Source organism: Mixophyes fleayi, chromosome 8 (genome assembly GCF_038048845.1).
Source record: "Mixophyes fleayi isolate aMixFle1 chromosome 8, aMixFle1.hap1, whole genome shotgun sequence".
Classification (NCBI taxonomy): domain Eukaryota; kingdom Metazoa; phylum Chordata; class Amphibia; order Anura; family Limnodynastidae; genus Mixophyes; species Mixophyes fleayi.
Window position 1 is genome coordinate 54,651,601 of NC_134409.1, and position 13,826 is coordinate 54,665,426.

A 13,826-nucleotide genomic window follows, 5' to 3' on the forward strand; every position below is an offset into this window, starting at 1 on the left:
ACATATCAGTCATCAGCATAGTGTATTGATGCACATTTTGAACTTTGTATTCATCTCATCTCCATTCATTTATATAGCGCCACTAATTCTGCAGCGCTGTACAGAGAACTCAGTCACATCAGTCCCTGCCCCATTTGGGTTTACAATCTAAATTCCCTAATACACACACACACAGACAGACAGACACAGACTAGGAAAACACCCTCCTCTCTATTCATGCTCCATCCCGCCCTCTCCGATCTGCCAATGACGGTCGCCTCTTTTCCCCCTGATCACCTCCTCCCATGCGCGTATCCAAGACTTCGCCCGCGCTGCCCCCCTCCACTGGAACAAGCTCCCTCCCTCTATCAGAACTTCCCCTAATCTGTCCAGTTTCAAACGGGCTCTAAAAACCCACCTTTTTCTTAAAGCCTTCCAGTCTCCCACTTAATTTCCTACCTTTTCTTCTACCTTTTCCCCTTCCCCTTCATTCCCCTTCCCTTATCTCTTCCTCTCTCCCCCGTGTCTCTCTGTCTGTCTACCCCACCCCTTAGATTGTACGCTCCTCTGAGCAGGGTCATCTCTCCTCCTGTCCTCACCACTCTTAACTCTGCTCTCCAGCTACCTAGCCCTCCTCCTCGAGGACCCTCTTCCCCCCCCGTCCCCTCTCGCTCCTTCCTCTCCCCTCTGGGGGTTTCCCTGTCATCCGGGCCCTCCCTCTCGGGCTCAGCCGTATGCAGGACCTTCCCCCTCGCCCCTCTAGCTGTGCTTTGAGCTCACCGAGTTACTGTGCTTATTGTTTACTGTACTGTCTCCCCTTGTATTGTAACTTTGTTTGTCCCTGTACGGCGCTACGGACACCTAGTGGCGCCCTATAAATAAAAATTAATAATAATAATAAAGTATGTATAGAGGCACTCTGGGGTATGACTGTTTACTAAAGTTAAATTTTTATTGTTATGTATTAAAAATATAATCAATTGTACAACTAGCGAAAAAAAAATAAAAAAAATATATAGTGCAAAGTGAATTAAAGTGTGAGAATAAAATGCAGTCCCAGCTGCAAATCGCTTGTAATCTCACGTTAATCTATTTATTAGATGTATTAAAATAATTATATTTAACAGCTGCTTTATATGAAGTCCTTGACATGGTCGGGAATTGAACTCATGACTCCAGTGCTGTAAGGCAGAAGTGCTAACCATTATGCCACCGTGCAGCATAGAACACAAAAACCACTCTGGGTAAATCCACTCTACATCCAGAATGGAAACCGTAGAGCTTATGTAATCGTTTTTTGTTTTTTTCAATGAATTATTGAAGGGCAGAACAGGATAATGCAGTTTGTTATAATAAAAGAATGCATCATATAGAATATTCCACCCCCCTACTCCTAGGTGGGGGTCAAGAAAATATTCCTTTACCTACCAACTAAGGAAGACCTCAACCTCACTACTTTACAACAAGAGTTCAATAAATTTTTCAGTTTAACAATATTGAAGTTCATATTTCAATCGTGTTTTTACTATCAAATAACAGAAAAATGGCAACAATGATGAATGTAGTGTTACTTACACCAAACGAACACCACACTGCAAATCCACTGCCAGGTTTGTTACTGCGAAGTCAAACTCATCAAGAGGTGTCTGGGTATGGCACACGGATAACCCCATATAACCAAGGTGGCGTGACAGATCTCCTTCTCCGCTCAGGAAATCACGAGAGAATGCCAGCAAGAGGTCTTTACTTGTCTGCAAAAATAAGTGTTTAGAAAACCAGTTACACACACACACAGAATCCTTGAGTTCATGGCAAAATAGGGAGAACAACTAAGATTTTAAAAGGTTACATTGATGAACATATAAAGTATAGAAATAAATATTAAGGATTATTGTTAAGTCCTATAAATTAGTTTCAAGCTGGATAATAGGAATTCCCTCTACACGTAAGCCCTCATTTAGAGTGAGGAAGTAAGCCATAAAAGGAGCAAATTTGCTCCTGGACAAACCATGTTGCAATGCAAGGGGTGCAAATGCATCTATTTATTTTATATGTAGCACCCAGATATTGGATCTGCAATTTATAGTTGAACTAGGGCACCCTTTCCCAACTCTTAATATGTCAGTATATTTTAAATTTGTCCCCCAACAGTGCAACATGGTTTTCTCAAGGTGCAAATTTGCTCCTTTTTATTTTTGCTTTGCTCCGAACCCTAAATGAGACCCATAGTGTTTATTCCAACTATTTTTTTTCTTTTATGAAAGTTAAAAAGGTAAGCAGCTTTCTTGTCAGAGATTAAGCTAACCTCAATAAGAGGGCATGTCACTACATATTGTAAAATGTTCTAATGGCTCTCTTTTCCTGGCTAGCATATACTGCATTGAACTGAAGCAGAACACTGAGGTGCTACTTAAATATATTCATATTAAATCATACACACCTTAAATTCAGCGTCTTTACAGAATAAACAGGGGTCATGGTCAATGAGTCTTGACTGTTTGGCATAATCAAGAAAGAAAACCAATAGCAACAGTTTCTTCAGCGTAAACTTGGACAAAGCCTGTTCATGACCTTAAAAGGGTTAAAATGGAAAGTGAAAGCTCCTCAACAAAATGTTACATGGCCAAAAAGAGTGGATATTACACAACGCCTTGGTGACCATACTCACCATCATGATACAGGTGTGGTACTGAAGGGTGTCTATATTCTGCTGCAATATCTGGATTCCAAAGTAAACGATTCAAGATAAAAAGAGCCAGTCCAGTAACGTCACTATTGCTTTCCAGAGAAATTAGTTCTCCGAATATTGTCTGCAAATAAAACAGGGTCACAATCAACCCGCAAAACCAGTGCATGGTGCATATAAATTATTGCAGTAAATGAGAATATTTTTCTTTGGTGAGGGAAAAAACAATTAACAAAAAAAAAAAAAAGTTGCTACAGATGTAGGAAAACGTGACGTTCCGGCTGTTGCAGAACCACAATTTGCAGCATGCTCTGCCAGTATCTGTCTGCTAGGGCATGCTGGGAAATTTAGTCCTACAACACGATGTGTGATAACAGTGTATATGAGCTGGTTTAATGTGAGAAATATACAATAGAAAAAAAAGAGGGCGAGAAAACAAACAAAAACCACATGCCCCCCTCCACTGGAACAAGCTCCCTCCCTCCATCAGAACTTCCCCTAATCTGTCCAGCTTCAAACGGGCCCTAAAAACCCACCTTTTTCTTAAAGCCTTTCTGTCTCCCACTTAACTTCCTACCTTATCTTCTGCCTCTGTCCCCCTACTCTCCCTCTCTCCCCTGCGTCTCTCTGTCTGTCCACCCCTCCCCTTAGATTGTACGCTCCTCTGAGCAGGGCCATCTCTCCTCCTGTTTCCACCACTTCTAACTCTGCTCTCCAGCTACTTAGCCCTCCTCCTCAAAGGTCCTCCACCCCACATCCACTTTCGCTCCCTCCTCCCCCCTGGGGGTCTCCCTGTCTTCCGCGCCCCCCTTCTTGGGCCCCGTCGTTTTCGGATCCTCCCTCCCCCTTCCCCGCCCTCTCTAGCTGTGCATTGAGCGTACTGAGTTGCTGTGTTTACTGTACTGTGCTGTCTCCCATTGTATTGTGATTTTGTTTGTCTCTGTACGGCGCTGCGGATGCCTTGTAGCGCCTTATAAATATTAATAATAATAATAATAATAATAATAATAATACTTAAATGAAGGCATTACCTCGAGTCCTATACGAAGCCACAATGGATTATAGGAAAGTAGCCAGTTCAGGATTTTCTGACGTTCGCCTAGAAAACAAATCCAGTATTGTAAAATATACTACCTTCTAAAATTATGCCCAGTTTATCATGCTGGTACATTCATTCCTTTTTAAGCACAGTTAAACATGATAAACCATACTAAACATATATAGAAGAAGAACGCAGGAGTACCCACTGTACACTAAAGACATGCTAATCACAATAAGAAATAGTTTTGTTATAGGCTCTGTAATAGTACTATATATTTGAAGATCTGAAATAAATATGAGGAATGAGGTCACCTTGGCTTTCACAATTTGATCAAAATGTGCATTAAGAACACCGAGTCTGATTCATTAAGGAAAGTTAAGCAAAAGTAAGTTAGGCAAAACCATGATGCATTGGAGGCGGAGGTAAATTTAAAATGTGATGACAGATTTAAATTTTGGGTAGGGTATGTCTTAGATCAACTTTAAATTTCAGTGTAAACAAAGCCATTTGTGTGCTACATGAAAAAGCAACCACTATTTTCCTTATATGCAAAAAGAGGATTTTTGTACTTTACGTTAAATCCGTTTCTCTGATTCCGTCTGGGGGACACTGCTTACCATGGGTTGTGGAGGGGAGCAAGGGAGTTGGCACCTGGCTAGTTAACTTTAGGACTGCAGACAGACCCCTCCCCTCTACAATCCCCCTGCCTCTTCCTCTTCAGTTAATTAAAAAGCCCCAAGGAGAAAAGGCCAATCAACCAAGAGCACACAAAGGAAAAGTAGAAGGGAGGGATCGCAGTGTCCCCCAGACCGAATCAGAGAAACAGATTTAACGTAAAGTACAAAAATCCTCTTTTCTCTTTCATCCAGTCTGGGGGACACAGCTTACCATGGGGACGTTCTAAAGCAGCCCCCTAAGGGTGGGACCCCTCTGAAAGCCCCGCTCGTAGAGCACTACGAGCGAAATTTGCATCCACGGACGCAAATACATTGAACTGATAAAATTTGGTAAAGGTGTGGACAGAGGACCAGGTGGCTGCCCTGCAAAGCTGGTCCGCAGAAGCCCCATTTCTCGCTGCCCACACCGATCTGGTGGAATGGGCCGTAAGTCTCTCTGGCACAGGACGGTTAGCCCTTATGTAAGCCTGTTTAATGGTTGCTGTAATCCATCTTGCAATAGACTGTTTTGAGGCTGGCCAGCCTCTTTTATTGGAATCAAAAAGTACAAACAGAGAATTTGTACGCCTAATCTGGGAAGTTCTCTTAACATAAATATGGAGAGCCCTAACCACATCTAACTTTTCCATAGACTGCTGTTCAGAATGAGAAGCCACAATTTCCTGGTTCAAATGGAATGGCGAAACAACTTTCGGAACAAAGGATGGAAGAGTTCTTAATACCGCTCTGTCCTCGTGGAAAACAAGGTATGGTTCCCGGCAAGACAAAGCTCCTAATTCTGAAACCCTGCCTGCAAATGCAATTGCTAAAAGAAAGACGACCTTCCAGGTCAGACACATAAAATCTGCTGCAAGTAAAGGCTCAAAAGGAGGCCTCTTAAGCATATCAAGTACCAGGTTAAGATCCCATGGTGCTCTATGTAGGCAGAACGTAGGGAGGCTGAATATGTAGGACTCCCTGAATAAAAGTCTTGATGTCTGGCAAATCCGCTAACTTCAGGTGAAAGAAAACTGAAAGCGCTGATACCTGAACTTTTAAGGAACCTAAACGGAGACCCGCTTCCAGCCCATCCTGAAGAAAAGCCAACAGTCAAGGGAGACGAAAAGAGGATGTGTGACAGGATCTATTTTCACACCATGTGATATAAGCTCGCCAAATACGATGATAGATGCGAGCTGAAACCGGGTTTCGAGCTCGCAGCAGAGTGTTCACTACACTGGGGGAGAAACCCCTAGCCCTCCAGAGCCTGGCTTCAACAGCCATGCCGTTAAACTGAGCTGAGGTAAGTTCTGGTGATGAAAAGGACCTTGCAGAAGAAGATCGTCTTGCGACGGAAGACGATGTTCTTGTCCTACCGCCATGGAGATTATGTCCGCATACCACACAACGCGGCCATGAGGGCACTATTAAAATTACCGGCAGACCGCCCTGCCTCACTCGTTTGAGTACTCGAGGAAGCATGGGAATCGGGGAAAACAGATATCCCAACCTGAAATACCATGACATGGTCATCACGTCCACTGCTACCGCTAAGGGGTCCCTTGCCCTTGCGCAAAACCTTGGAACCTTTCTGTTGTGTCTAGAGGCCATGAGGTCTATATCCGGAAAACCCCACCTCTGAACTAGGGACTGAAATACTTCCGGATGGCGGGACCATTCTCCTGGCATCATCGCATTGCAACTGAGATAATTTGCCTCCCAATTTTTTATTCCTGGAATGAACAGTGCCGAGATTGCTGGAAGATACTGTTCCGCCCAAAAAAATATCTGGACTGCTACTCGCATTTCAGCTGCACTCCTCGTTCCTCGCTGTCTGTTGACATATGCCACAGCCGTGGCATTGTCGGACTGAACCCTGACTGGATGGCCCTGAAGAAGAGTCTGGGCCCCCCGAGGAGCCAAAAGAATTGCCTTCAACTCCAACGTGTTGATGGATAGGGCTGATTCCTGAAGTGACCAAAGCCCCTAGAGCCGGAGATGCAGGACTACAGCCCCCCAACCTTTTAGGCTGGCGTCTGTTGTGGCTATGATCCATGACCATGGAGCAAAGGACTTGCCCACCGACCTGTGATCCTGAATCAGCCACCACTGAAACGATTCTCTCGCCCCCAGAGACAGCGAGATCTTCTGGTGATCCAAATGTAGGTGGCATCCTGACCATTTCATCAACAGATCCCACTGGAAGCATCGTGAATGAGCCTGACCGAAGGGAATCGTCTCGAAGGAGGCCACCATCTTTCCTAGTAGGGAGTGGGAGAGGACAAGACCTGAGACGTTATATTCTGAATCGAACTGATCTTCTTCGCAGGCAGGAACACCTTCTGCTGATTGGTGTCCATGATGAGTCCTAGGAAGACCATGCGTTGGCACGGAACCACCTGGGATTTCTTTAAGTTTATCAGCCACCCATAGCTCTCGAGGACAGCTATGCTGAAGGATAAGTGCTGATGCAAGCAAATCTATGAGGAGGATTTGATGAGCAGATCGTATAAGTAGGGCACGACCTGAACTCCCTTTAAGTGAAGACACGCTGCCATCACCGACATGATCTTCGTAAAGACCCTTGGAGCTGTGGAGAGAAGAAGGGAAGAGCCCGAAACGGATAGTGGGAGGCCCCCACTGTGAATCTCTGGAGAGGCTGATGACCGCTCCAAATGGGAACGTGGAGGTATGCGTCCTTTATGTCTATGGAAGCCATAAACTGATCTTTCTCTAAGCCGTTTATTACCGACCTCAGGGACTCCATCCGAAATTTGTCCACTCGTAAGTGCACATTGAGGTTCTTTAGGTTTAAGATGGGTCGAAAGGACCCGTCCGGTTTCCTGACCAGAAAAAAGATTTGAATAAAACCCCTTTCCTTTCTGGTTGTCTGGGACCCTGCAAATCACTCTTTGCAAAAGAAGAGAGGCGACAACCCTGTATCACCTGTCTTCTTTGTGGATCTCGGGGTAGCGGGTTTACAAAGAAACGATGTGGTACTGGACCCAGCAGGTCTATCATGTACCCCCTTGATATAATGCCCCGAATCCAAGGATCCTGAGATGACGCTGCCCACTGTTCCTGAAAAAGAGACAGACGTCCCCCCACTGCCGCCACCTCCTGGAGAGTAGAGTGGCAGTCATGACACAGGCTTCTCCTGAGCCTTGGAGACCTGACGCCTAGCTGCAAACGAGGACCTACCTCTGACTGAGAAGCTTCTAGCATTCGGTTGTCTACCCCTAAATGACTGGCCCCTAGGAAAGGAGGTCCCCCGAAAGGACTGCCTGAAGGAACTTAAACGCGGGGCCCGGCCTCTACTTGCGTGTACCGGCAAAAAAGTGCTTTTGCCACCCGTTGCCTGGGAAATCATACTATCTAACTCCGGGCCGAACAAACCTGCTGCTGAAAAAGGAATGGTTTCAAGGGACTTTTTAGATTCTGAATCCACCTCCCAGGATTTCAGCCATAACGTTCTTCTTGATGAAATTGCTGCAGCCTGAATAGAGGAGGACACAGACGCTGTGTTCTGAGCCGCCTAATAAAGGTACCCCGATGCCTCTTTCAAATGTAAAGAATGGGTAAGTAATTCAGAGTTCTGTAAGGCCTCTGCCAATTGTTCTGCCCATGTTTCCATGGCTCTAGCAACCCAAGCTGAGGCAAATGTGGGTCTAAAGGAAGAACCCGCTGCTCGATTTTAATTGAGATTCCACTCTGCGATCAGTGGAGTCCTGCAAAGTTGCTGTGCCCGGGACTGGCAGGATAGTGTGTCGTGCCAAGCGGGCTACTGGAGTATCTACGTCCTCTTCCTGCAATGGATACAAGGAGGAGAATCTCTTTGGAACCGAGAATCTTTTATCAGGCTGTTTCCAGGCTCCCTCAGCAATATCTCGGAGTTCTACAGAAGGAGGAAACCGAATAACCTTCCTTTTGGCTTTCTTAAAAAGACTTCTGTCCATAGAGCTAGGATCCTCCATTTCTGGAAGGTCCAACGCCTGCCTCACCGCTTAAACTAAATCATCAATACCCTGATATCTAGTGTTTTCTTCCTGTTCCAACAGTTGAACCTGGTCAGGATCAAAATTTGTTTCCCCTTCCTCTTCTGAAAAACCCTCAGAATCTGAAAGGACCATTAGAGGATTAGCGGATCTAAGCCGCTTTCCTTTAGCAGGGGGCAAGTCTGGGGATTCAAGTAATTGGTTTAGCCTGTCTAAAACCCTTTATACATGGTGAGGACCATGCAGGTTCTGTCGGAACCATGGGCGGATCCATAGCTAAAGAAGAAGGTCCTGCTATAGCCGTTTCAGTAGAAACTGTGGCAGCAGGAAGCCCCACAACTTTAACAGCATTATCTGACACCGCAGGAACAGCTGCCATACTAGTCAGTAACTAAGTAGATTGAGTGATAATCTTAGCTAAAGAGGAAACCGACTGTGTCAGAGAAGCCACCCAGGCCGGCTCCTCCATCAGTGGGGCTGGAGTGTGCTGGGTCTGCGCAGAGGGGGACCCCCCTTAACAAGCAGAGCAGAGCGCAAACGGGTCCTTCTGCCCACATGGTAATTTAATTTTACAACTAGAACATGTAAAATATTTAGCCATAGGACCTTTTCCTTTATCTGTCATTTTCACAAAGGAAAGGAACACCAAACACACCAGATTCGAGTTTAGAGAGTGAGATTGAGAGAGACAATGAAGAAAACAAGTAATCAACTAATCTATAATAAAAGTTGTACTTGTACTTTTGTGAAATAAACAATGTGATATTTTGGCAAGTAAGAGAACCACAATATAACCCCTACTAGCCCACTTTATAATCAGACCAAATACAGAAAATTGTAGTAAATGTTAAATAAATGAGATACTTAGCCCAAAGGCCAAACAGGGGAGAAAACCAACAGCAGTGTCCTGGTGCCTGCTCCCACAGAGATGTCTCCTTTCCCGGGCTTCTCTTGGCGCCAGAAGGCCCAACTAATCTAACTGTGCAGAAGAGCAGGGGAGCTCTATGTAGTCCTAGCTCCCCCCTCTCCGATAATGCTGTCTCCACAGTTACATATTTCTCAATGATAAAAAAATATACTATGCGGCAGAGTAATGGAGACCTCAAAGAATTGAGGTCTCCTGCAGCGGTTCTGTACCCCGATGCCCCCTCCTCTCTACGAGGGGGGATCTTGGTATTGCCCCCTTCTCTTTTTTTCCGTCCTGTTCCCCTGCGGACCAAATCCAAAATGGCTGCCGGCATTTGTATCCGATAACCGGCGCTCTATACCTGCAGTGGCAGCGCCGGTTATCGGGGGAGGCTCCGAGAGTGACAGCGGTCCGGAGAGACCGCACCCTAATTCTCTGCCAGCGAGAGCTTCTGGCTCTCATCTGACAGAGTAGTGCCTGCGCTGCTATTCCGGGAGTGTGTTCTCTATGATAGAACACACTCCCAGATCTGCCACCAAAACAAAAGTCCTATATTTGGAAAAATTAACAAATTAAAAGTTAAATAAGAAAAATAAAAATGAAAAAACTAGCAGTTAAACAACACACAGCCCAACTCCTTGGGCACCTAGAAAAAAACTGAAGAGGAAGAGGCAGGGAGATTGTAGAGGGGAGGGGTCCGTCGGCAGTGCTAAAGTTAAGTAGCTAGGTGCCAACTCCCGTGCTCCCCTCCACAACCCATGGTAAGCAGTATCCCCCAGACTGGATGAAAGAAATAAACTAATATGCACCCCTTGCATTGCTAAATGGTTTTGTCCAGAAAACTTAATAAGTCAGACCCATCCTGTTTATTTCAGATATTGCATTATATAGCAATATTACAGAGTCCAATACATAAAATGTTTCTTATTGTGATTAGTATGTCTTTAGCATCTAAAGTGTGCTCCTGCTTTCTTGGCCTGTATTATGTAAATGCAATCACAGCAGTGGTGCATGTTTTCATCAATTGACAAATCCGGGTGTGCAGACCTATTTTTGCCCATGGCTGATAAATATCTACATATCTACCACTGATAATTGGGACCAGATTGCTGCTGCTGTGATTTATACTGCTCCCAAAATGTTTCAAGCTCATAGGAGAAAGTCCTGAAATTGTGATCTGTTTGGGGGTGCGACAGTTATGATATATAAAACATGTAATAGCACGGTAGTGGGACAGATTCCTCAATATTAAGCCTTTAAAAGGAGAGGTCCACCTTCCCTTCAGTAAAGTCTCTCACAACTAACCACTATGACACTATTTTACAAGTTTTTTTTGCTGTTCACTGTGAAAAGCAGGAACCTACAGAAGTTTGAGGGGGAAAGCACAGCTCCTTTAACCACTTTTAAAAAAAAAAAAAAGTACTTTACCAATATCCTTCCACAGATGTCTGTCGTTCCTCACAAGAAGACGACGAGCCTCAATTTCCACCTCCAATCTTCGTATAGCTCTCACTACAGGGTCGGAGGTAAAAAGGCGGCAGGCAGATCTCCTCAGTTTATTTAACCTGCATCTGGCTGTGTAGGCTTTAAGGGAAACCTCTTCCTTGGTTGGAGCCTTTGGCACGCTCACTTTGTGAATATTCTCAGATCCCAGGATCAAAGTAGCTGCATTCACTTTTGGAAAGAAAACAAGGTTACGCATGCACACACACACCTAAAAGAGATATACACTGGGGGCCCGAGTCATTGAGGGGAGCAAAGCATAAAAAAAGGAGTAACTTTGCACCTCGCAAAACCATGTTGCATTGGAGGGGGGGGGGGGGGGGTAAATTTAAAATGTGGGAACAGATTTATATTTGGGATAGGACATGTCCTGAACCAATTTTAAATTTCGGTGTAAAAATAAAGCTATTGAGTATTTGTGTGCTAGATGAAAAAACAGCCATTATTTAACTTATGTGCAAAATAAACTAATTTGCACCCCTTGCATTGTAACATGGTTTGTCCCGGAGAACATTTACTCCTTTTTTTGCCTTACTTTTCTTAATGACTCAGGCCCTGGGTTTCTAACTTTTAGCAACACTAAAGTCAACACTAAAGTCAAATACATAAGACTTTTTTAGATAACATATTACAGTGAACAGACTGACTAACCTTTCATGGAATCTGTTTTCACAGCAAAGTCATCTGGAGTGAGAATGAAGTTTAGCCACCAAGTAAATCCACGTTCTTGCTTTGCCATCCAGCGCTCATCATAAAACATGTTTTTAGCAGCAAATGGCATGGGGTGCCGAGGAATGACTATTAACAAGGTAGTAGGTTAGTACATTGTAGGCAAATTCAAAAGCACATCTCATTAATGCTCACACACAGATCAATGGGACCTAATCAGTAAACACCTGTTTATAGAACCAACCAGTTTATAGAACCAAAGCATGGAAATTTTAGCCATATTCTCAGTTTCTGTCTGTGTTTATGCTCAAGAAGAAAATAGCATGCTATCTCGGGGATGATGAAACAGATTAAAATGGGTTTAGGGACACAAAAGGCCTCATCTGCCCACAGCGCCACATTCCTTGCTTTATTTATCCTTTCCCCGACTCGAATGTACACAAAAAATACAGTTGCATTATCATGCTCAGTATCAATTAATTTTCTCGCCCCTCTGCATTGCCAATTTTTTATATTTCACTTGTTTTGTAGATGCAAGAATTTTCTTTCGCTTTGTAAACATTGCAATAATTTCAATAAAAAAAGAAAATAAATGTAAAGAAATGCTTTCGTTTGTGTATTTATATTGCAATAAAATTATTTCAGCACAGCGAATTGAGTCTCTTGGCAAACGGAAGCCAGAGAGGCGAACATTTTTTTGTTGTTGACAACTGTTTGCACACATGGGGCATTTTGACGTATGCAACCTGAGAACAGTGGAAGAACATATGTCATACTTGCCAACTCTCCCGGAAAGTCCGGGAGACTCCCGAAATTCAGGTCAGCCTCCCGGGCTCCCGTGAGAGCTGGCATTTCTCCCGCATCCGTGAATTCCCCGGTTAAAATGACGTGACTCACCGAGAATCGCGTCATTTTGGCCCCGCCCCCTGCGTCAAAACGTAATTTTACCCGTGGGGGTGGGGCCAAAATAATGCGATTCCAGGCACCCTGCCCCCTCCAGACGTTGCCTCCCCAAAGAAGGCAAGTATGACATATGTCACATATAATCCCCACCCTCAATCCCCTTGTTACATATAGGTGACATGACTGGACTGTGCCACATAATTTATGTTTGACATGTAGAACTTATCTTCACTGTGATGCAATGCAAAAATCTCCCACCTCTGCGATAGAAGAGGGGCTTCGCATTGCTCCTTCGGTTGCCGCGATGATCAGAAGTGATGGATATTTTACCTGCGCATGCGCCGATAAAAACATCCTGACATGTGCAGCTTCATGTATGCGAAAAGCTCCGGCTGTATAATATATACGTTTATAAGGGTCCCTGCCTGATCGCACCGTTGTAAATAAACCCCTTAATACTAGAATAAGGACTTGATATTTGCTGGATCATAACAGATACCAACTCTGCTAGTATATCTTGAAAGAGTAATAAAAATTATTTATCTGGAACTGGATTTACTCTTATTTTAATGAAAGAGAATGTCTGACAAAACTATTTATATCAAATGAACACTGTAATCCATACAGAGTATTATGATGTTATGTTCTCCCTGGAGTGCTCACTGCATATTTTAAACTGAAAATGTCACTATTATGAAACAGATACAGGGAAAAAAGCCAGATACCTGTTTTGGATGATTTTATGAAGGTCAGCTTTGACTGTGGAACAGCAACAACTCTCTTGAAAGACTTGGCAGTAGATTGCGCTGGTGATGGTCCAGTCTTATCTGAAATAAATACATTAAAAGCAAAGTGTGGAGAAACAAGTTATTTTAAGCATGGAAGTATAGCTCTATAACAATACACATTTTATCCCATGACAGGGAGCTTTTTAAACTTCAGCACAGATGTATTAGAGCGGATAGTGAAATATTTTTAGAAAAGATAAAATCACCAGTGTGTATCAGTTAATGATGAAAATGCTGAATGCTTTGAAATGCATACAGAAAGTGAATCGCTAAGCACCTCCATTGGATTCTGCTTTTTATTTATTCAGAAATGAACTTTACCAAGCTGTTCTAGGGACCCAATTTGGTCCGTTTGCAGTGTTCTCCCCAGAAAACATTGCCAGCCGGGTGGCATTAAGAAGCAGCCGAGTGGGGGCTGTGCAATACTTTGAAATAATAATGAAAAATGTTGAAGGTTATTGCTCACACCAGCCAGGACTGGTCAGACTGGTCAGACTGTTGGTCAGTGGTCTAACACACACTGCTGGCTGTAGTGCTCACATAGTGCGTGTTCTAATAGGAGAAACAATGGTTTATTCTTTTATAATAGGACTCTGTTGGGATCAGAGAGCCAGGTGGCAAATAAAAACAGAGGGGGTGAAGCACCCGGGAAATGGGTGCTAGAGAGAACACTGCATTTGTATATAGTTTATTTTCTT

The 13,826-nt window shown here is 43.9% G+C and overlaps 1 protein-coding gene across 1 annotated transcript in view; it reads right to left on the reverse strand.

The window, feature by feature from the left end:
* Positions 1-13,826, reverse strand: part of ASPM (assembly factor for spindle microtubules) — a 72,721-nt gene that overhangs the window by 53,382 nt on the left and 5,513 nt on the right. The window contains exons 5-11 of the mRNA XM_075184170.1: positions 13,066-13,167; positions 11,420-11,566; positions 10,694-10,939; positions 3,697-3,764; positions 2,648-2,789; positions 2,420-2,550; positions 1,555-1,730 (exon numbers count right to left, since the gene is read on the reverse strand). Of these exons, the coding sequence (XP_075040271.1) occupies positions 1,555-1,730; positions 2,420-2,550; positions 2,648-2,789; positions 3,697-3,764; positions 10,694-10,939; positions 11,420-11,566; positions 13,066-13,167 (1,012 nt within the window). The remainder of the gene's footprint in view (positions 1-1,554; positions 1,731-2,419; positions 2,551-2,647; positions 2,790-3,696; positions 3,765-10,693; positions 10,940-11,419; positions 11,567-13,065; positions 13,168-13,826) is intronic.